Source organism: Cololabis saira, chromosome 17, assembly GCF_033807715.1.
Source record: "Cololabis saira isolate AMF1-May2022 chromosome 17, fColSai1.1, whole genome shotgun sequence".
Taxonomy (NCBI): Eukaryota; Metazoa; Chordata; class Actinopteri; order Beloniformes; family Belonidae; genus Cololabis; species Cololabis saira.
The window spans coordinates 43658787-43683369 of NC_084603.1; the positions used below are offsets into that span (position 1 = coordinate 43658787).

Sequence of the window (24583 nt, forward strand, 5' to 3'; positions counted from 1 at the left end):
TGGGAATTTAATTGCAGTTTAACCACACTCCTTGGGTAAAATTTATGTAAGAGTCGTATTGATAGTTGAACCTTGGATTCAGGGGGATCAATGTAGATTTTGCTTTGGCCACGGAACACAGGACCAACTCTATACCCTCACTGGGATCCTAGAGGGGACATGGAAGTTTCCCAACCAGTCCACCCATTCCTTGTGTACTTGGAGAAGGCCTTTGACCATATCCCTTTGGGAGAGTGCTCCAGGTGTATGAGGTGATGAGCCAGGTAATAATCTGGGGCCGGATTCACCAATATGGTCTTAAGAACGATCTTAAGAAATATCTTAAAATCTAAAATTAAGAAGTTCATAAGAAAGTTCTTAAGTGCAATTCCTCAATATTTTCTTAAGAACCGTCTTTAAGAACTGTCATTTCTTACGAATTTCAAATTTTTTCCAACTTAAGAACTTCTTAAAATATGGCTGTATCCGAAATCACTCAATCAATTCAGCAGACTCGTTAAGATCCCCAACCTGGGCTCGGTTTATCCAAATAACGCCTGTTAAGAAATTTGCTCCGATGTTTCGGGGATCAGAAGAGCCGCCGGCCCCGGGGAGCAGCAGCAGCTCACGGCCGGGGGGACAGACGTGATCGCCGGGTCAACCCACGCCGTCGTCCCGGGGAGAAACCTGCAGCTCTGTGGAGAATTACCGCTGGCTGAAATAAATCATTTAGGAAGATAAATGTTGGTTTAATAGATGAAATTTAACAGTTGTAGCTGTCACATTAGTTTGTCTGAATATAAAGTGAAGCTTCATGTTTTTACTGGAACCCCAGAAGCAGCGCTGCTGCTCTGTCTGTACATCAGACCCATCACAATTATAATAAATGTATTAAAATGAACATATCAGTCTATTGAATTTCATTGTATTTTATTAAGCTACATATGTTTACATATGCCGTCACTATTTTAATAAATGTATTAAAATGACCATATCAGGCTATTGAATTTCATCTTATTTTATTAAGCTACATATGTTTGGGTTTTTATTTAGTGCACCTTTACGTACTTGGTATACAAAATTATATATATTATTAATTTAATTATATTATTATTATTATTATTATTATTATTATTATTATTATTATTATTCATTTCATTATATTCAGTCGATGCACCTGGAGCGAGACATCACTACACCGATGGATTGCTCCACAATATTGCGGGTCTTTGTTTGTGCAAATGTGTTGAAAAAGGTGATATTAGAGGCTAACCTTTTCACAGAAGAAATTTTAGGACAGGTCAAGGTTGGCTTAAAGGAGACCTATTATGGCATTTAATGTATATTTTAAACAGGCCTTGAATGTCTTAAAAACAATCTAAAGCTTGTTTTTTCTACATAAATCATAAATCCAGCCTGTGGGCCATGTCTCTAGTTTTACCGCTTCTAACCCCTTTTTCTGTGCTCCATTCTAAGGGAAGGGGGGGGTATGATAATGAGGCTCTGTGCTGATTGGCTCCCTGAATGACGTGTAGCAGGGGAGGAGAATAAACCTCGCTCCGCCAGAGCAGCCCGAGCCTGTAAATAAATCAACACTGAATTTTCACAAATGGCAACTTTATTGTTAAAAAAATAAAATATGAGTTGTATATAAATAACATTTATGCACTATTTCAGCCGGATCTGCCCGGCGGATGCTGAACGCTGGCCCCGGAGCCACGCCGGGCGCCCAGCGTGGCTCCGCGGCGCATCGCGCATCACCACGGCTTTAACCGGGAAATCTGACCGGTTCCGACCGGCCGGGACCGCAGAAACCCGCCTGGACTGGTAGCTGGGACTCCCGGGAACCGACCAGCGGAATTTCAGCCGGATCTGCCCGGCGGATGCTGCGCGACGGGCGCCGCAGCTCCACGCCCGGCGCACAGATCGACTCCGGAGCGCATCTGCGGCGCATCGCCCGTTACCGGGGATCAAACCGACAGATCTGGCTGAAAATCTCGGAGGGTGAAGCTGGTCCGACCTGGGACGGACCTCCCAGGACCCAGCTCCCAAACCACCCGGGAACCTGGATGATTTAACCCGGATCCGCTCCGCCGCGGCGCCGTCCGACTGGCTGAAGGGATCACCGCTCCAGCAGCGGAGAGAGCTGGTTGTGGGCGTGGTTTCAGCAGCGGAGGCTGAACCTATGGAAATGAGCGCCTATGGTGACGTCACCATAGGCGCAGATTCAGAATGGCTCAAAAAAAGGTCACGTGACACTGGGGGACTCTGTAAGCCGGGGGTCAGAGACCTTGCAGAAATTCATGGTATTTTGTCTCCCCTGTGCTGGCAGGGTGAGGGGAGACCACTTTATATATGTTAAAACAAGAAAAAACGTGTTTTTCATAATAGGTCCCCTTTAAAGCAGCACTATGTAACTTTTCCACCTTAATCTAATATTTCCAGAGTCATTGTGATGGTACATCAACTTACAACAGGTTTAATGACACCTCTGTCGTGGTCTGAGGGGTCTGTATCGCCTTTACTGGCACTATGGAACTTTGAGGAGCATGGTAGGAACCCTTCCATACTAAAAAACTACACATTTTTATGGCTTTGACTGCTTTATGGCATACGTCACTTCCCCCTCCTTCCCGATTCGTAGTCGAGACAAAAATGGGCGGGGCGTGGAGCGCAGAGCTCAAGAGAAGCTGGTAACCCGTTGCTGTGTTGTGGCTGCAGCAGCTCCACATAACAGACGTGGGGAAAAGATCGCTAATGGTTTAACTTTTCACCAATTTCCTGCTCGGAGGCAGAACCACGGAGGCCGAGTATCTGAGATAACTGAGTAAAAGAGTAAAAGAGTCGTCGGCTCGGTTGGATCGCGGCTGTAATGACCAAACATAACCTTCCACACAGTATCACAAACAAACATGCACACAGACCGGGGTCGGATCAAAACACGGGTTTATTAAACCACAAACAAACACTCATAACGACCGGGGTCGGATCAAAACACAGGTTTATTAAACAGCAAACAAACAAACACACAGACCGGGGTCGGATCGGGTTTTATTCCCCACTTCTCCAGCTAAACGCAGTTGCTGGCCAGCTCTCTGCGGTGCGATTAACCCCAATCTTCAGATAAAATGAGTTTGTTGAGGAAAAGATATTAACTCTATTTGTAGCTGCAGAGGAAAAAAATAATATAGCATATAGCATAATATAGCAGTGAAAAAAAAAGAAAAGAGAAGTAAGAGTGATACAAAACATTTACTCTATGTTGTACTATTATACTAATTTATTGAAACACATGGCGAGTCAAACATTTACCAAAGCAGCTGCCAAACACTCTTAAACAAGGTAGCCTAAGACGTCGGTTGTGCAGAACTGCGGCAGTAAATCCTCATCGGATCTCCACTCTTTGATAGGGATTTCATATGGACCCAAACCGTTAATAATCATTATTTTCTCCATATACCGCTCCCTGTCTTCCTTGTTTAAGGTATCCCGGTAAATTCCAGTTCCTTTCCAGCAGTTTAACATCTTTTTTTTGCGTTCCGTCTGTTCACTTGGTGAAACAGAAAAGTAGTTTTGAAAGTCTGTCCCTTCTTCATTCACTATCAAAACAAATGCACGCGACGGGACAGGAGTTTCCCGGCAGTACGCGCTGGTGCTCATGGGAAACATAGTGTTCTTTCTGGTAAAGCACTACCTTTTGTCCAAAGGAGCCGCCAAACTCAACAAAAGCTGAAAGTTACATTGCGCTGCTTTAAAGTTAAGAAAAAAGTCAAGAACAAATTTGAGAACTTTTATTTCAAGAATACCATTTATTTATTTTTTTCTTAAGAAGAAAGTTGAGAAAATACTTGAGAACTTTTTTGGAGAATATGACTTCTTCTTTTTTTTCTTCTTAAGACTGAATTTAAGAAAAAAATGACACTTAAGAAGATTTTTTTTCTTAAGAATGTTTTGTGAATCCGGCCCCTGGCTTGCACAGAACAGGTTATGCAGTAATTGTATTCTTCTCTGATACTTGCATCAAACAGAATAGATCCAGAGTTATATTTTCTCTGGTATAGCAGTTGACGTCATGTAAAAATACTGTTTAACAGTTGGCATACTGTTAAAATCCTGGAAATGTGGCAGAGATAGATGGGTGTGGTTGAAATCTTCACAGAGCAGCTTCAGTGCATTGTGTTTGTAACATAACACGTATAGGACAACAAGACAAAGCAAAATTCAATGAAAAATGTTTATGGTATTAAGGAACCTGCCTTGTTCAGCGGCTCCTACACCAAGAACCTATATTTTTGGAAATAATTGAATCTATTCAGTTTTATTAACTTTAGTGATACTTCTATTAAACCCGAGGTGGAATGTATATAATTATTTGTAGTCACTCTGTCTTATCATCACTTTAAAGAATCATTGTAGACGTATGTAGTTGTGAGATAAAATTAGCTTCTATACATCATACAGGATCCCACATACTGGGTAAGGAAGAGACCAGACTGTACTTCATGTAGGAGATTAGGGCCTTAAGTGTTTGATAAAGGATCTTGGATCCAGAATCCTGTATACAGCAGATCCTCTGTATAGGGTCATGGATGGATCCAATATACAGGGTGTCCTGTATACAGCAGATCCTGTACATCGGGATCTGGCATCAGGCAGTGTGGATCTGGTATACATGATCTCCTGTATACAGCAGATTCTATTCAATTCAATTCAATTCAATTTTATTTATATAGCGTCTAATACAACAGATGTTATCTCTAGACGCTTTCCAGAGATCCAGAACATGAACATAAACATAAACCCCCGAGCAATTATTATATAAACAATGGCAGGTAAAAACTCCCGTAGTGGGAGAAAAGCCTTAAACCAAACAGAGGACAGCCCGTCTCTCAACGCGTTTAAACCTAACCACCCAGTCAGATACACATCAGTCTCAACAAACTGTTTGTCAGGCTGTCAATAGTTCAGGAGATTTTGCAAGCATCCACCTGTCGTCTCTGGATCATCTCACAGCCATGCAGGCTGTAATTATTATTTGCCTTTTGAGAAATCAGAGGACATGATCCTCACAGTGGTATCAATTTTATCCCGATGAGTGAGTTAGCTGAGTTAGCAATCACCCAAAAGTGAGGAGCCTCACCAAGATTGAAATAATAATAAACCATATAATAAACAAAACTTAGTACAAAAAGTAAGGGGGCTTGCAAGTTTATACTGCGAGCATTATAACCGTATCATCTAATGTAATCCTTAGCGGTGACTAATCCTTAGCAAGTGTTACCGTAATATAATTTTTCAGTATGCAATATCAACACTTTTCTCCTCAGTGCACTGGCATTTTGTTCCAGTGTAGGGTGCGTACCGGGACAGCTTTCTCCAATAGTCAGAACCCTCCTCTAATCACCACACTTTACAGCAATTTTTTTCTTGTTGATAAAAATATATATTAATAGCCTTAAAAAAAATTACATTTTCTTTTGAAGCTAATATTGTTTTTCTTTTGTTTTCTTTTATTAGTGCCACGGCTGCAGCCAGAGGCACGACTCCTCCATAGCTCTGCAATGGAGGAGGAATGCCTCTGGCAAAGCCAGAGGCACTAATGTTATCCTGCGGGTTTATTATTCATTTTCCGGACAAAACTTCGGTTCGCTACTCCTCCTACAGCTTTGAGAAAACGCGAAAAAAGTAAAAACGTAGAAACGTGCGCCTTAAGCGGGAATCGTGTGCTATGACTTATTATAAGCGTTTGGCGTGCACGTTTTTGCGCAACGTGCACAAACGTGCGCTTTGAGCGCCATCCGGAATGCATTGGGAGAACTTTGGGGCCTCACCACTCGCACACCGTTACTCGAAAAATTATGAACCAATATAGAAAGTTGTAGGCCCTGAATTTAATTACAGTACTGTGGATTTTTAGAGCGATGGCACAAATAGTTTTTGCACGAAGTGCAAAAACATTTCCAAATTTCCAAACTAATGGGGAGATTTTCCCATGTAAGTGAATGGGGCAGAATGTCACACTGTGGCTGGAAGGAGGTTGGAAAAACTCAAAATTCATCTTTTTTCTGAGTCACGTATCTTTCTCATACTTGCACGTAGAACTGTCATTCAAACTTTAAAACGGAGGAAAACTTCTCTTCTGTTTCCAAACCTGATACTGTTTTTTCCTAAAATGTACACTTTTCAAGATATGAGCGCTCAAGCGAGGACTGGAAATCAATTTTTTGTCAAATCTAGAGTGAAGTTCTAATTGTTTAGAGTGAGCGAAAGATTCAAAAAATGACCATAATTTTTATTTGTAACTCGAGCTCACGGCCAAACCGTTAAAGGTAGACAGATAATTTTTGGTCAGAATGTAGACATACATGTTGGGATTCATAAAATGTGACTTTGACAGGCGTGGTATGCACCAAATTTAAACGGGGGGGCTAACAGCCATGCCAATTCCTGTCTCTGTCTCCATTGACTGCAATGTAAAAAAAGTTTTCTTAAAAAAAATCTCACTTTGTTTTCAAACTGCCGTTACTAAAACATTATAAGGAATATCTGAATAAAAATAAGATTGTCAGAATCTACCGGGTTCTCTGTCTCTCACGATGCTTTCGTTTTTCTGCTAAGAACTACGGTTTGATCACAAAGTGGAGTGATTTGAGGCTTGTCACAAGGCAAAAATCTGGGGTTTTCTCACAGCCAACCCAGAACCTTACTCATGTCTAGGTTCTTGTTGCCGCGGCAACCAGAGCTCAGCTGCTGAGTCATTCAGCCAGAACTGGTCACATGACTCAATCAGAACAGACTTCATATACTTGGAACCTGGAAAATGGAGAAATCTGAACCCTGACCTTTTGACCTTAGCTGATCCCCAGTCCTGCTGGGAACAGGTTCATGTTATATATATATATATATATATATATATATATATATATATATATATATATTTTTTATATATATATATATATATATTTTTTTTATATATATATATATATATATATATATATATATATATATATATATATATATATATATATATATATATATATTTTATATAATCGCCACCTGTAGGGGGAAATGCTGGATGTTGAAATGGGTAATGAATGAATGAATGAATGAATGCTGAAGCTGGTAATGAATGAATTAATTAATTAATTAATGAATGAATGAATGAAGCTGGTAATGAATGAATGATTGAATGCTGAAGCTGGTAATGAATGAATTAATTAATTAATTAATTAATGAAGCTGGTAATGAATGAATGGATGAATGCTGAAGCTGGTTATGAACGCTGAAGCTGGTAATGAATGGATGAATTAATTAATTAATTAATGCTGAAGCTGGTAATGAATGAATGAATGAATTCCAAGTTGGTAATGAATGAATGAATGAAGCTGGTAATGAATGAATGAATGAAGCTGGTAATGAATAAATGAATGAATGAATGAATGAATGAATGAATGAATGATGCTGAAGCTGGTAATGAATGAATGATGCTGGATGCTGAAGCTGGTAATGAATGAATGAATGAATGATGCTAGATGCTGAAGCTGGTAATGAATGAATGAATGATGCTGGATGCTGAAGCTGGTAATAAATGAATGAAGGAATGAATGAATGATGCTGGATGCTGAAGCTGGTAATGAATGAATGAATGCTGAAGCTGGTAATGAATGAATGAATGAATGAATGAATGAATGAATGAATGAATGAATGCTGAAGTTGGTAATGAATGAATGAATGCTGAAGCTGGTAATGAATGGATGAATTAATTAATTAATTAATGCTAAAGCTGGTAATGAATGAATGAATGCTGAAGTTAGTAATGAATGAATGAATGAATGAATGAATGAATGAATGAATGAATGAAGCTGGTAATGAATGAATGAACGAATGAACGGACGGACGGACGAAAGAATGAAGCTGATAATGAATGAATGAATGAATGAATGAATGAATGAATGAATGAATGATGCTGGAGGCTGAAGCTGGTAATGAATGAATGAATGATGCTGGATGCTGAAGCTGGTAATGAATGAATGAATGATGAAGCTGGTAATGAATTAATGAATGAAGCTGGTAATGAATTAATGAATGAATGCTCAAGTTGGTAATGAATGAATGAATTAATTCATTAATTAATTAATGAGTGAATGCTGAAGCTGGTAATGAATGACTGAATGCTGAAGCTGGTAATGAATGAATGAATTGCTGAAGCTGGTAATGAATGAATGAATGAATGAATGAATGAATGCTGAAGCTGGTAATGAATGAATGAATTAATGAATGAAGCTGGTAATGAATGAATGAATGAATGAAGCTGGTAATGAATGAATGATTGAATGCTGAAGCTGGTAATGAATGAATGAATGAATGAATGAATTAATTAATTAATGAAGCTGGTAATGAATGAATGGATGAATGCTGAAGCTGGTAATGAATGCTGAAGCTGGTAATGAATGGATGAATTAATTAATTAATGCTGAAGCTGGTAATGAATGAATGAATGAATTCCAAGTTGGTAATGAATGAATGAATTAAGCTGGTAATGAATGAATGAATGAAGCTGGTAATGAATAAATGAATGAATGAATGAATGAATGAATGATGCTGAAGCTGGTAATGAATGAATGAATGATGCTGGATGCTGAAGCTGGTAATGAATGAATGAATGAATGATGCTAGATGCTGAAGCTGGTAATGAATGAATGAATGATGCTGGATGCTGAAGCTGGTAATAAATGAATGAAGGAATGAATGAATGATGCTGGATGCTGAAGCTGGTAATGAATGAATGAATGCTGAAGCTGGTAATGAATGAATGAATGAATGAATGCTGAAGTTGGTAATGAATGAATGAATGCTGAAGCTGGTAATGAATGGATGAATTAATTAATTAATTAATTAATTAATGCTAAAGCTGGTAATGAATGAATGAATGCTGAAGTTAGTAATGAATGAATGAATGAATGAATGAATGAATGAATGAATGAATGAAGCTGGTAATGAATGAATGAACGAATGAACGGACGGACGGACGAAGGAATGAAGCTGATAATGAATGAATGAATGAATGAATGAATGAATGATGCTGGAGGCTGAAGCTGGTAATGAATGAATGAATGATGCTGGATTCTGAAGCTGGTAATGAATGAATGAATGATGAAGCTGGTAATGAATTAATGAATGAAGCTGGTAATGAATTAATGAATGAATGCTCAAGTTGGTAATGAATGAATGAATTAATTAATTAATTAATTTATGAGTGAATGCTGAAGCTGGTAATGAATGACTGAATGCTGAAGCTGGTAATGAATGAATGAATGAATGAATGCTGAAGCTGGTAATGAATGAATGAATTAATGAATGAAGCTGGTAATGAATGAATGAATGCTGAAGTTGGTAATTAATTAATTAATGCTGAAGCTGGTAATGAATGAATGAATGCTGAAGCTGGTAATGAATGAATGAATGAATGAATGCTGAAGCTGGTAATGAATGAATGAATGAATGCTGAAGCTGGTAATGAATGAATGAATCAATGAATACTGAAGCTGGTAATGAATGAATGAATTAATGAATGAAGCTGGTAATGAATGAATGAATGCTGAAGTTGGTAATTAATTAATTAATTAATTAATTAATGCTGAAGCTGGTAATGAATGAATGAATGCTGAAGCTGGTAATGAATGAATGAATGAATGAATGCTGAAGCTGGTAATGAATGAATGAATGAATGAATGAATGAATGAATGAATGAATGAATGAATGAATGAATGCTGAAGCTGGTAATGAATGAATGAATGCTGCTGGATGCTGAAGCTGGTAATGAATGAATGAATGCTGCTGGATGCTGAAGCTGGTAATGAATTAATGAATGAATTAATGATTTCCAGTCCTCGCTTGAGCGCTCATATCTTGAAAAGTGTACATTTTAGGAAAAAACTGTTTCAGGTTTGGAGAGAGAAGAGAAGTTTTCCTCCGTTTTGAAGTTTGAATGACAGTTCTACGTGCAAGTATGAGCAAGTTAGTTGACTAGCGGTTCCGTTAGCGGTCCCATTAGCGGTTCTGTTAGCGGTCCCGTTAGCCGTTCTGTTAGTGGTTCCGTTAGCGGTCCTGTTAGCGGTCCTGTTAGCGGTTATGTTAGCGGTCCCGTTAGCAGTTCTGTTAGCGGTGCCGTTAGCAGTCCCGTTAGCGGTCCCGTTAGCGGTTCTGTTAGCGGTCCGATTAGCGGTTCTGTTAGCGGTTCTATTAGCGGTCCCGTTAGCTGTTCTGTTAGTGGTTCTGTTAGCCTATTATCTATTTTCTGTAATAACTTTTGAATGGTTTGACATAGAGAGTCATGGGTGGTGTCATTGGACTCGGTATTGAGTCCTTCACCTTTATTGCTTGTAAAATGTACACAAATGTGCAGCAGCCTGCCGTGGCACTCTCGAAATTTCTGCGAGGAAATTGTCTAGTTTCTTATTGTTATTGTCTCAATTATATTATTTTCCATGCCATCTTAACACCATGAAGGTTAATAAATGTGGCTCCATGACACTTTGAATTTGGCTCACAGGGTTTTTCCTGGCTCTAGTTGAGGCAGAGGTGGCACCATCCTGGTCATGTGCACACGCGTGCGGGTATACCGTGCCTTCAACTGGCTCAAGCAAACACTTTTTACAAGATATTTTATATTTTGGGAGTTCTAATATGATTAAAAATGTATTTATTTATTATTTATTTCATTAATTGATAAAATAAAACAAACAATTTAATATAAACACAAACCTTCCTAAATTCTGAATGAAAGAGAGCAGAAAGAAGAAGAATCTTATTCAATCTGCGCCTTCTTCCCAAGAAATCAATTTACAAAGAATGTAAATTATATGTAAAAAATATGACAATTATCATGTTAAAGCATTATTTTATTAACATAAAAATATAAATACAAATATAAGAACTCAATCTTACCAAAAATAAAAAAGTAAAGAAAAAAAAACTGCCAATGGAACAAGAGACAATTTTCATTGAAAGGAGTTTGAGTTTATTTCGATCAGCAATCATTGAAAAATGTTCATCCAACGAAACAAGAAAGGGTACATAAGTCTGGCCGAAAGGGTTAGGGCTGAAGCTAACGAGCTTGTAGATGCCCTAACCTTTATACGATCTAGACTGAAATGAGTGAAAAAGGTTTTCTAGAACGAGTTACTTTTTAGGTCTTATTTTAAATGTAATGATTTTTTTTGGACTAGAAATAAAACATTTTGACTGGATATAAGACAAGTAGTCTTGGTAAGATTTTGAGTTTTTGTAGGGTTTCAGACATTTACTGACAAATCTTGCAACCAGACAGAACATTTCAGCCTCCTATCTTTCCATCTGCAGATCCTCATGCTCCTTGTAGTCCAAGACCTCCTGGTCTGGTCCTGGTCCATCCATGTCCTCCTTACAACAGACATCCAAATGCCTCTCTTTCAGTCTGCTGTGTAGAGGTGTCTTCACCTTAAACAAAACAATTCATGCATTAAGTATTTTTGTATTTATTTTGATACAGACATAGATAGTGATAGTTCCTGCTGCATGGGGTCACAGTGATTTGGCATAAATAACAGACCAAACCTTCCTCAGTTTGCCTGAGCAGGTAAATTGGTTCAGCCACCGTTTGTCAAACCCACTGGCTCTGTGTTTTTTGAGAAGATCTATAAAGATGAATAAAAAGTGATGTTTAAATCACGTACAAGTTGGCTTCGCGTTGATATGCTCCTAATGACTTGGAAACTGACTAACGGGGGATTTATGGTTCTGCCTTATTCCAACGCAGAGCCTACGGCGTACGGTGCGCGTCGCCGCGTGCCCAACGCCTTAGGCTCTGCGTCGATTTAACGCAGTACCATAAATCAGCCTTAACGTTACCCTCGCCTCCCCAGCTCGTCCCGTCCTGCACTCTGACCCTCGCTATCACCTTTCATGCATATTTGTGCGCTACTTTCAGCCCTGACAAAACTGCTGCATTTCGTCAGTAACATGATTTATTACTTTTTAACTGCCTGTAACGTTAATTGTCTGCCCTGTTTCACCTGCACTCTTGCTTCTCCTTTCCTGGTCGCTTTTTAAAGTACTGTATATATATATATCGAATATAAGAAGAATAAACAAGACATGCTAGGATGCAAAAGAAACAATATTTACCTGTTTGAACAGCCAGGGAAAACCAGGATGCCGATTTTTAATACAACAAATAGCAGAAAAACACGGAAAATAATTCTGGAGATTTCGTCTTCTTCTGCTGGTGCTCTGTCGTTGAAACAGCGCCCCCATAGCGGTGCAATGCTGCAACTGCAGTCAAAATAACAACCATCCAGTCCAACGCCTGCCGGAAAATAACAATTTTCATGACGACGGAGTTTTAAGAGCTGGGGGCGGCACGAAATTAGGCGGAGGCGGCCGCCTCCTAATTTTGAATGCAGGAAAAACCCTGGCTCATGTGGATTTGATTTAGAACTGGCTTGGGCTGGGCGATATATCGAGATTTTAATATATATCGATATATTTTCAAACGCGATATGGTACGAGACAATATCGTTTATATTGATTTAAAAAAAAATGTATTATTGTTTTTTTTTTATGATTTTGTTTTATACATTTTGATATTGTGCAGACCTCTGTTAATAAAGGTACCTGTGGGACATTTGGCATGAGGCTTTGTATTAAAACTGACTGTTTTTTTAAGGGTTTGCCTCAGAAAAAAATGAAGCTAACAGAGATGCTATGCTATAATGCTTTGGGGGAAACCCCAATTATGGCACACAAAAAATATCGATATATATCGTGTATCATCATTTAGCTAGAAAATATCGAGATATGACTTTTGGTCCATATCGCCCAGCCCTAGAACTGGCTTTGTTCTTTGGAATTTTACAATACAAAGGATAGACAGACAGACAGACATACTGTATACATATCACTTATGTGTTTGTCCCATATTTGTATGATAGACAGCAGGTCAATCAGGGGACCACCGGCACTTTTTTTTGTTTACACTTAAAGCGCAGATTTAGTTTACCTTTGCACAGATCCCCAGTCATTACCACATGGGTCTTTATTTAAAAGGGTCTGAACCCCAGTATTTACAGTCTTACATTTATAGAGTTCTACTGGACCATGTTTGATCAAGAGGCAAGGAGACGAAACTGGCATCTAACTCCACACTTAAAGCGCAGATTTAGTTTACCTTTGCACAGATCCCCAGTCATTACCACATGGGTCTTTATTTAAAAGGGTCTGAACTAGGGCTGGGCGATTATACGATCTCGATTTGTGATCGCGATCAAATTAAGTTCGATCACGGTGATCAGCTGTGGGTCTACTTTCTCGATCACGTGCAAAACATGCTGCAGCAAAGTGCACGACAACCAATCACAACCCGCTTTCCTGGCACCGCGCTGTCTGCATTAATTGATCATGCATGACATGCCGCGGCAAGTTGCATGACCATAGGCAGTAAAGTAGTCACATCTGCCTCCCCTGCACTGGTGGGAGCAAGCGTGACCAGAGAGAATAAAACTACAAGACAACAACCGCAGGCTAGCGTTAGCTTAGCTTCGAGCCGACCGGGACTCACGGTTAGCGGTTATTTATTTATTTATTTCGCCGGACAACTTCTTCTGAGCGTACAGGAGGAGGGTGTGATGGATTCACAAAATGCCCTTCGTGATGGGTGTATTGTGTATTCGAACCGCACTGATTAAAGTTGTGATTCGCTCTGCTTGTACCACAAATTACTCATCACTGCCGACTTCAGAAACTCCGCGGCCCCGACATGGGTGTGTGTATGCGTGCGTGCGTGCGTGCGTGCGTGCGTGCGTGCGTGCTCAGCGGAGTAAATGTGTCGGAGCGCGGAGGCAACAAGCAGAGCTCAGCATGATGACGCCGTAGGCTCTGCGTTGGTGTAACGCGGGACCATAAATCAGCCTTAAGTCCCTTTAGGCTAATACTGTGAGAAATAACCTCTTATAATAGCGGTACTACAGTTAATAAATGTAATAAAACTGCCGTTTCTGCTGGCTACTGAGTCCTGTAAGTGGCGAGTGAATTTTAACTCCTTAATTACCAACCAGCGTCAGAGTCACGCACAGTACACAAACTGTGATGTTAGAGAGCCACCTGTTGGTCAATTTAAGCAACAGCATCGCCAGCTGCTTGACAGTGGCTCAACTCATTAGTTTACTGGTTTTGTTTTTAATGTCATTGCAATTTTATCTATGCAATTGTGAAAAAAATGGCAAAATAAATGAAAAACTGTGAACAACCGCATCCCGTAGGCTATTCAGTACTCAGTATTCAGCCAAGTCTTTAAATTTTATTCCGCTTCAGTTCGGCCTCAAATTTTCATTATGGTGCATCCCTAGTTTTTTTCGGTGGGTACCACTGGTAGCATTCTGGATTCTTGTTAAAACATGCTATTTGCTTTATTTGTTAATAAAAAAAAAACTAATCTCTGGTTTCTTTCTATTTTATTCCAGAAGGGAGGGGGGATCTTCTGATTTAAAAAAAATCGTGATTAAAAATCAAGATCATTCAATATGGGAAAAAAAATCGTGATCACTTTTTTTGCCATATCGCCCAGCCCTAGTCTGAACCCCAGTATTTACAGTCTTACATTTATAGAGTTCTACTGGACCATGTTTGATCAAGAGGCAAGGAGACGAAACTGGCATCTAACTCCATACATCCAATTAAATATTTCAATCAATACTGCTCATACATATGATGCTGTTCTCCCTTTACCTGCTATTGTTTTTCTCCAAACATAAAAATACAAAAAGTTTCTTTAGACACTTGGCATTTCAGGTGTAAGTCTGGGACTGTACAGTTATTTATTTCCTTGTGACAGAACGGGAAACTGAACACATCAAACTGCGACTGGAATGAGGCTTTTTTTTTTTTTTTTTTTTAAAGTTGCTCAAGTTCAGGCAGGTAAACAAAAACTATCTCTGTTTTCAGAGTCGTACATTTGAAAATATGTACCTGTCCCCAAACTGTGTTTTCCCATTGCCTTGTAGTTTTGTTGGCATTAAATGTCTTCAAATGTTGTCCTGAAGGTAGATTCATGAATATTAGCCAATGTCAAAGAGGACTTAGGTTGCTAAGAATTTACCATGGTTTCTTTTGTGACCTTAAGTAATCTTTCTTTGGAACAGTGGTCATTGATTTCCTCTAATTGTGCACAATCAATCTGTAGAAATTGGTATCAGTATAAATTGTATGAGGGACAGGCTTTGATTAAGGCTTTCTGAATAAAAGAAGGTCCCCAGCCACACATGACTGCTATCTGACAGATTGAAGGAACAAAGGACAAATGATGGCACTGTGCAAATGTTGCAGTCTACACACAAATCCTGCGCACACTCTTGCACACATATACCACACCACTCGCACACACACGCACAGAGGCGGTTTTAGGCATGGGCGGACCAGGCATTTATTCGTGACACATAGGTACTAAAAAAAGTGCATGAGCATTAAAAGAAAAAAAAAATCTGTGGTTTTCTATTATTTATTGCAGTGGTTCTCAAATGGGGGTACGGGAAGGCACTACAGGGGGTACGTGAGATTTTAAAATATACATATATTTAAAAAGTAGCATCCATGCAAAAATCCTTTAAAAATAAATATTTCATAAATTGAGGAAAATATAAGTCTAAATTCATAAAATTAATTTTATCTTCAGGAGTTCAGGCTATTCAACTTATTATCTTAAAACCGCAGAGTATCCCCCACACCAGGATGGTTCCACCTAACCTGTCAAATGCCACCTGGCTTCACCTGTCAATCACTTGGACCAACGATGGAGTCGTGATTGAAGCGTAGCAGCAATATCTTTATGTTTAATAAATCAGTTACTGATGGCACAGTGCTCTGTTTTAGGTATTTTTTTACCACCAAAAGTGCTTTGCGCTTGTTAGGAGGTACTTGGCTGAAAAAATATTTCACAGGGGGTACATCACTGAAAAAAGGTTGAGGACCACTGATTTATTTTGTCACTGTATGGGGAATTGGCATGTTGACGCCCCCTGCAGCGACAGGCGCCCCTACTTGCTGGCAAGTTGCTGTGCACAGACCACGGCATACACGCTGGGAGTGGTGGGTGACAGTTCACCTGGGTCTCCCAAATGGGACAAATGGTACTCCCACACCATCAAATGGAAATTTTCTCAAAGAGGTCAATCTTATGCCCAGGTTTCATCTAGCGCTATATATAACGGGTTAGAGCCTACGTTACTTTAACGGCCCGTGGGTCGTCTCTTGTCATTGCCTGTCGCTTTTGCAGAACCTGAGCTAATGTTGGCTGTTGTGGTCTTGCAGTAACATTAGAAAACTCTGTATACTCAGCTTTATGATGCGTCTTGAGATGTTTTATCAAGTTGCTGGTATTAAACAACGTATTCTCCGTTCCTCCTCTTGACACCTTAGCAGCACATAGCTTCAGTCTGCCTTGCTTCTGTCCTCGTCCCTTATTTTGAAATATGTCCACACTGCTGACGTCCTGCTTGCATTAATTGTCGCTATCTTGCCTGAAACGGCGCTGCCAGTCTCACTCATGTACTGTATCACTCTCTTCTCATCACCACGCTGACTGCAGCTCAACATCTCCCCCTAGAGTCACTAATCAGTAACTACAACAACAATGGAGTGGTATCGGTGCGTAGTATCGGAGAACTTGATATGGACAGTTTAATGTCTCAGGAACAAAAGGATGCCAAATCTTTTGATGGAAATAAAAGTTTTCAGCCTACAGAGGGCTCAGTATAGGGCTCACCCCAAAAATCAAAAACCAAAACCTTATCAGAAAAGGGCAGTTGAATTCATGCCATACCCTGATAAAAACTGTTCCTTTAATTTTTTTGGGCAGTGTATACTGTGTGTATATATATATATATATATATATATATATATATATATATATATATATATATATATATATATATATGTATATGTGTATTCTCATATAAATAATTAAATAAATAAATATTTCAGCCATATGAATTAAGCTTAGTTGAAAAAAAAAAAAAGAATTAAGCTTAGTTAGAATATAGATGCTAAATATTAGCAAGGGTAAGACATTCATGTAAATGCCTTTTTTTAAATACTAATAATAAATACTAATAATAAATAATGAATAATAATAAATAATAAAACATTCCTGCAGTACAGTCGTTGTTTGACAGTAACATTTAAGTTTTCACAGGTTTGGAACTTATAAATATTTGAACTTAAAAAAGTGTTTGATTCAGCAGTGTCTCAAAATGGAAAATATTTTAGCTGTAGCCTACTTGAAGACTGAGGGTTTTTTTTACTTTAACTACTTTGGGTACCAGGCCTTTAATCATATGGAGCTATAATTCAAATTTCAATTATTACTTGTTCCACAGAGTAAATCTGTAACATTGTGCATAACAGTACAAACAACAATGAAAAATTTATTTTTCCGCTTCTGTAATTTTCCTTGAGTACAACAAATATTTTAACTTTTGCAGTAGATTTTGGAAAAAAACTGAACTGTGATCCATAAAGTTGCATTAATGACAAAGATAATCAATGACAGTCAAACAGATAACCATAGTTTAAACCTCAAACGAAAACCAGCACTTGTAGTAGTACAGAATGTATTGTATACCGGGAGTTGAGATGTTGGGTTTTATACATGTTTTTCAAATAACTGACAACTCACCAGATATAACAACTTCCCAGTTTGCTTTTTCTCATTTCATTAATAGTGATTTTTATCACTTTTGCAGTGATTTGATGTACATCCATGGAAATGAATGCCCTATTGATGCACAATATAAATGCAAGAAAGAAAATGTCTTGTTGGTCTATTCCCCTCTCCGCTACAGATCAGCATGTGTGTGTAGGCTCGGGACAGAGTTTCGTCGTGGTGCTGGCGTCTTGGATATAGTGTTTGAGTCTCCATTCCAACTCTTTACCTGTGGCTACGATACCTTCATAAGACTTTGGGACCTCCGACTCAGCCCACAGTAGGTCTTCTTTTCTGTCTTGAATGATTAATGCCATTGTCACTGGTCCATGGTCCTCTTTTAAACCATACCACCTATAACATTTTGTAAACATGCTGAAGAAATGTATTTTTAAACAGTGATTCCAATATTCTGTGCATAATGTGTATTACACTGCTTAGGATATTTATGGTACCTTGCTTACCACATTCAGAGTTGTGGTACATATACAGAATGGTCCCTGGAAAGGTTGAAAGCTACATCAAGAAATGTAAAAAACATTCATGAATGAGACCCTGTCCCAAAAATAAAACCAAGAGTATAACCATCTAAAGACAAGAAAATGAACTTTTTTTTTTTAATGAATCCGGATTTTTAGGATAAACCCTTACTTGAAACTCAGACTTATTACTATCACCTTTCTCTCCACACTGTCTCTCTCTTCTATCACATTTTCCTCCTACTAAGCACTTAAAGGTTAAAGTTCAACTGTTTGAGCTTATAGGTGAACTACACCATTGCTTTTCAGATCTAAAATAATTCCTGGATATCACAAGCAACTGGATTCAAGGAAATTTGACTTGTCTTTCCCAGATGTTGAGTAGGAATACAGTATATCCAAATCCTTGTTAGTTTGGCCATTTGGTTGGTTACAGTTCAAGAGGACCACCATTGGCTGTAATTTTGTTGTTATGAAATATGAACAATGACAATAAAGAATCTTGAATCTTGAAAGATGCCACATAGAATTAGACAAAGAGAACAGTTCAACTGTTTTCAATACAAGTGCCATATACAGGAGGAATTTCTGCAGATGTGCAAGTGGTCCAGCATCACTTTTTCACCTATAGAGGTCTCCAACAGTAGTGGAACATATCAGAGACGGGCCGGGGGCGGGGCATACGACCAGGCCTTTGCAGCTGCTGAGTCCCTATTATCATCGCTACAGCCAAGAGACAGAGAAGGAAATAAGTTAGGCAGCCGGGCTACTATATCAACAATTTACCACAAACTCACATGTTCTTGCTGCCAGTGTGTCTGTGATTGTTAGAACTGTAGCTACCTGTAAACCTGCTCCCTGACCATGATGCAGCTTTTGGCGGCCCGGGCCCAGGAATGAATCTCTGCTAACAACGTCAGGTTCATCTCCCACAGGAGGAGGATTAGGGCCAACAAAATATGCATCTAGCTTGCGCAATTTGGCTTTTTCTTGCTCCACTTTTTCTTTTTCTTTGCGTTTTATGGCTCCACTTTTGTGTTTAGAACTCCCGCTCATGTTTAGGTTGTAGGATTACTGTGCTCTGTTGACAAGTGTTTGATGATGGCCGATGCCGTTGATAGACGGTTGTTGACGACGAACGATTTTACCCAAAATACATTTGTGTGAAAATCTCAGCATAACATATTATACAATGCTTTATACCTAATATGAACCAAGTGGTGCCACAAAAAAAAAAAAAAAAAGACAATCTAGCAGGCTTCAAGATATTCTTAATATCAGCGCAGTTTGAATGTGGAAGCAAATCTCTACCATAACTCAAATTAGAATGGATTAACAGAACTACTACTTATTTGAGTTGAACAATGCAGCTACATAAATATAGAAACTAACCTGGACAAAAATGTTTCAACTCTTTTCACAGATCTTCAAACTATCTAGTGCAGGGCTTACAGAAAGAAACTTCAGAATAGTCCCATTTTTTGTTCTTAGTCATTCTTGCCTGTTTTTGGTCATTATCCCATTAAAAGGACCCTATGAGTTACAACTGAGATTAAGCTGACAGTAGGCAGCACATTGATCTCCAGAGTGCCTTGATATCCTTCAGATTTCATTGTACCTACACATATTCAAGACATCCTGTGCCAGACACAACAAAGCAGCTCCAGAACATAACTGAGCATTTCCATGTTTCACAGCAGCTAGTCTTCTTTTCTTTCAATGTTTTATCTTTGCATCTGTGAAAAAAGAGCTGATGTAACTTGACACAAAGCTCTGTTTTGTCTCATCCATCCAAAGGACGTTCTCAGAGACATTTTGTGGCTTGTCAAATTATGGTTTTGACAAATTCCAGTCTGGCTTTTTTATTATTTGTTTCATCCTCAGTTGTTCGCTTTTAGTAAACAGTGATGGTTGGTTAGTTATTGTTCTGGGATCTTTGGTTTCCATTCACATTATCTGCATCTTTGATTTGCCATCAATTTTTCTCTTGTGGCCAAATCCAGGAAAGTTGTCTACAGTTGCAGGGCCCCTAACTGTCAAAACGAAATTTCCAACTATGGTTACAGGAAAATCAAGCTACTTAAATATGGTCCTGTAGCCTTCACCTTCAATTTGGTCTTTCTGATCTAAACAGAAAACTCTCCATTATTTGTTAGTTTTTTTGTAAATTAATATTATTAGGGCTCGAGCGCTGACAGTGCGAAGGCCCTATTGTATCTGTAGGGATTTGTTTTTTTTTTTCTTGTTTTACTTCCGACGAAATGAGGGTCTTTGCCCCCCTAAACGTGCCCCAAAAGTCACCAAATTTTGCAAGCAAGCCAGGCCTGGCGAAAAATTTGATATTTAATGGTTTGCATTAATGGGCGTGGTCTAATGGCTCAACAGCGCCCCCTAGAAAACTTTGTGCCTCAAGCCCCACAATACAGTTTGACGTACTTGCACGAAAATCGGTACACACCTGTATCATGTTGCAACTTAAAGAAAAGTCTCTTGGCACCATTGCCGAAACTGAACAGGAAGTCGGCCATTTTCAATGTATGCCACTTCTTCGGCCGTTAATACGGCCCGAACCGTAACGTGCACCCAGGTGTGTTATACATCAAAATATGCGTCTCCATCCTGCGACAACGCGCTTTACTTTTCTCTTTCAAAAGCGTTACCGTGGCGACACTAGACGCCAAAAAGCGTGCCCCCACTTCATCTGATTGGTCCATATTTGATAGTTCCTACTTTCTGCCATAACATTCGAATGGTTTGACATAGCAGCCTCACAAGGGGCTTGATGGGATGTGTTTGTTGGAGATCAGTCAAGTAAAGCAAATCAGATCTGATTGTAAGATTACACTAGGGATTTATGGTTTGGAATGGGGCCAATGTTGACAGAGGGGGGCCCCTCTTTAGATATCATTAATTCATGTGGCCAAATCCAAACAGCTTCAGAAAACTCTCAAGGTCAGCCATGAGGTTCAGGTTGTCTGGAGTGGCTGGCCATTAAAAGTAAAGCACTGTGATAAACAAAAAGGAAAAAAGACTTTGCTTGGCCACATGGTGCTCATTAATACATTAGATGATCCAATGAATTCTAATGAGCAATTCAGTGATATATAATAATCTTACATCACAGTTTATGCTGGTAATATATCTGGATAATGAACATATTCAGTGCAGAAAATTTTGTCTAACTATTTATAGAAGAAATGTTCAAATTTGGACATATGTATATGGTACAGTATGTTGTCAGATGAATAGAAACACATTTCTTTCACTGAGCAACCGTGGTTTGATATAGCCAGAGAAAAAGGTTTAGAATGACTACCATATTAAAAATAGTTAAACAGTTTTCTAAAAAAAATAATATGGATAAATATGTCTTGTTGTAGGAAAGTCAACTTTGTCCTTTAATATGTAAGTACTGAAGATTGCCACCAGTATAGGCACTAGGGCTGTTCGATTTTGCCCAAAAATAAAATCTCGATTTTTTTCTCTCAAAATCCGATTTTCGATTACGATTACGATTATTTTGTGAATTGACAAAAGGCAAAGAAATGATTTCAAATATGCTGTTTTTTTATTGCCCCATTCATTTGCCCCGTTGGGCTTTAAGTGCAAACTTTGCTCTTATTAAACCAAAAATGAATGAATAAAGTGCAAAGCTCTGTAAAATAAGTTGAAAAAAAGTTTTAAAAAATATAATAAAATATAAAGTTTTATCTCTGAAAAAAATATCAGCAAATCAGCACTTGCAAACATACAGTAAGTTATATTTCCAATTAAATAAAACAAGACATTTTCTAATTAAACTAAACTGGGTCTTTGCATGCTAAATAATATTTGCAACCCATGAAGGAGGTAGAGGTGTGTAATGTCAGTCATTACATTTGCTATTCATATTTGCAAGTTTTTTGCAAAGAACACGAGCCGGTCTACCGCATCTGGCTTGAGGGATGCCCGGTGGCATGTTACAACGCCCCCTCCTACACTAAAGAGCCTCTCCGATGGGGCACTTGTCGCGAGAGGTATTTCCATCAATCATTAATATGGTATCAATCATTAATATGTGTGCAGACAAGGTGTAAAAAAAAAAAAAAAAAAAAAAAAAAAGTGAAAAATCGATTTTACGAGTTTCACGTTTTAACATCGTTCTAATTACATAATCGCGATTACGATTTAAAATTGATTAATCGAACAGCCCTAATAGGCACCAAGGACCTTGAAACCACGGCAGTATAGGCACCAAGGACCTTGAAACCACGGCTCCAACTGCATTTTCATTAGCTGCCTTGACAATGAAGGTGCGAATCAATGTTCCTGCCTCCCCCACGATGCAGAGCAGTTCTGTCAGATTGGAGTTAAAAATCCTCTCTGACACACCATCCAATCCAGTTTACCACTAGATGATGATCAGCTCAGCTTCTCTCTCCACCTGAGTCCCAAACACTAATATAAAGCTGCTCATCGAACCATAGCTTAGGGTGTCCTGATACCACATGCACCTATGGACACATTTATGATAAAACAGTGTACATTATGGACCAACCATGTCCAGAATGAACCATGTTCATCACGAACACAACGTCCATAACATCTACAAAAGGCCAATAAACCACTCTGGTTCAGATCGAAGAAGCAATCCTCCAACTCACGCCCGTCTTGAAAACATTACCCACATGAGCGTTAAAGTCCTTCAGAAAAAATACAAAATCCCCATTAGGTACCCTTAGGTGCTTTTTAACTAGCAGGGGTTCAAGGTAAATCTGCCGCACAGAGGCCTCTAACAGGGCTGTCTCCTCGGCCCCTTCAGCCGGCGTGTCTTCATTACACACATTACACATGCCTAGAGACAACTTCTGTTGTAAAAGATGTTATATAACTAAAATTGAATTGAATTGAATTAAAAGAAACCCCTGTCCGACCCGTATATTTGTGTAATATGGCAACAAGACCTAAACCAACTCGGCGGTCCATCCATCGTTCTTTTCTTATAATCTCCAACTTCATTAGAATAGAATAGAACAGATAGAATAGAATAGAATAGAATAAAATAATTCATTATTGTCCACCAAAGTGGAAAACATAAAAGCATGGATAAAAGACACGTTTTAAGAGGCAAGATAAAACAAGGGCATAGTAGTTCAATTGAAGGTGCTTAAATGTACTTGCAAGAAAATGTCTCTGGTCCAAATGCTTCAGCGATTCGTGGTCACATTATTTATGTTTACGTGACAGTGCTGAATCTAATTTAGAAATCCCGACCAGCAGAGACCCCCCACCAGGAGGTTCCTGTTAGACAACCTGAGTACCGTTTTTTGCTCTGTGAAGGCTCCCGAAGGCCACTTTTACAGGGTTGTGCCTGTTAATGGGGACACACACAAACGGCCCGGCCCTCAAAAATCTAAACCGAACTCCCGCTAGTGGAAACGCACCTCTTGTGTATTCTATCAGCGCGCTGCCTCTTTGTCTGTTCCTTTCGTTTCTCCATCACTTATTGATGAAGCTGCAGTAATGGAGGACTGATGTGTACTGACAAGAAACTGGACGTTCCTAAAATGCACCCCTTTACAAAACCACAGCTACCATCTGCCTTGCTGTGCATACACCATCATCCCTTTTGGAATTAATCCTCACTTTAAAAAAACAAACAAAATTCAAGTATTTTTACCTTGATTTTTTTTTTTTTTTTTTTTTTTTTTTTACAACAAATTATGGTATAGTATAGTCTGCATACCTACACTATCTTGTCATCTTGATAATAGTTTCACACACAGAAAACTAAGCTTCTCCATGTTAGTGCATATTCATGTTTTCATGGTTTTTTTTTTTGTCTGCACACTGATTAATGGTTAATACCATGCCGGTAAGAACCTGAGGCATTGGGGGGGGGATCTGGAAATCTGCAAAAAAAAAAAAAACAGAACAGACACGAAACAGGCACGGCAAAACACAAGCAGCAACCGTCCCAAGTCTCGAGATCCAATCACAATCTGAGCTAAGCTGCCGCGATTAACTAACCCCAAAAACTACAGAGCAATCATGCAGGTGAACATGTGTGTGTGTGTGTGTGTGTGTGTGTGTGTGTGTGTGTGTGTGTGTGTGTGTGTGTGTGTGTGTGTGTGTGTGTGTGTGTGTGTGTGTGTGTGTGTGTGTGTGTGTGTGTGTGTGTGTGTGTGTGTGTGTGTGTGTGTGTGTGTGTGTGTGGCCTTGAATGTCTTATAAAATATCAAAAGCTTGTTTTTTCTACATCAATCAGAAATTCAGCCTGTTGCCCATGTCTCTAGTTTTACCGTTTCTAACCTCTTTTCTGTGAGGGATTCTGAGGGGCGGGGCTATGATATTGAGGCTCTGTGCTGATTGGCTGCCTGAATGACGTGTAGCAGGAGAGAGGACACAAAGC

The 24583-nt window shown here is 39.0% G+C and overlaps 1 protein-coding gene across 2 annotated transcripts in view; it reads left to right on the plus strand.

Moving 5' to 3' along the window:
• The window catches only part of fbxw4 (F-box and WD repeat domain containing 4), a 194730-nt gene that overhangs the window by 156995 nt on the left and 13152 nt on the right, over positions 1–24583 (plus strand). For both annotated transcript variants that reach the window (XM_061745496.1, XM_061745497.1), the window contains one exon: positions 17853–17993. In XM_061745496.1, coding sequence (XP_061601480.1) covers positions 17853–17993 — 141 coding nt within the window. The remainder of the gene's footprint in view (positions 1–17852; positions 17994–24583) is intronic.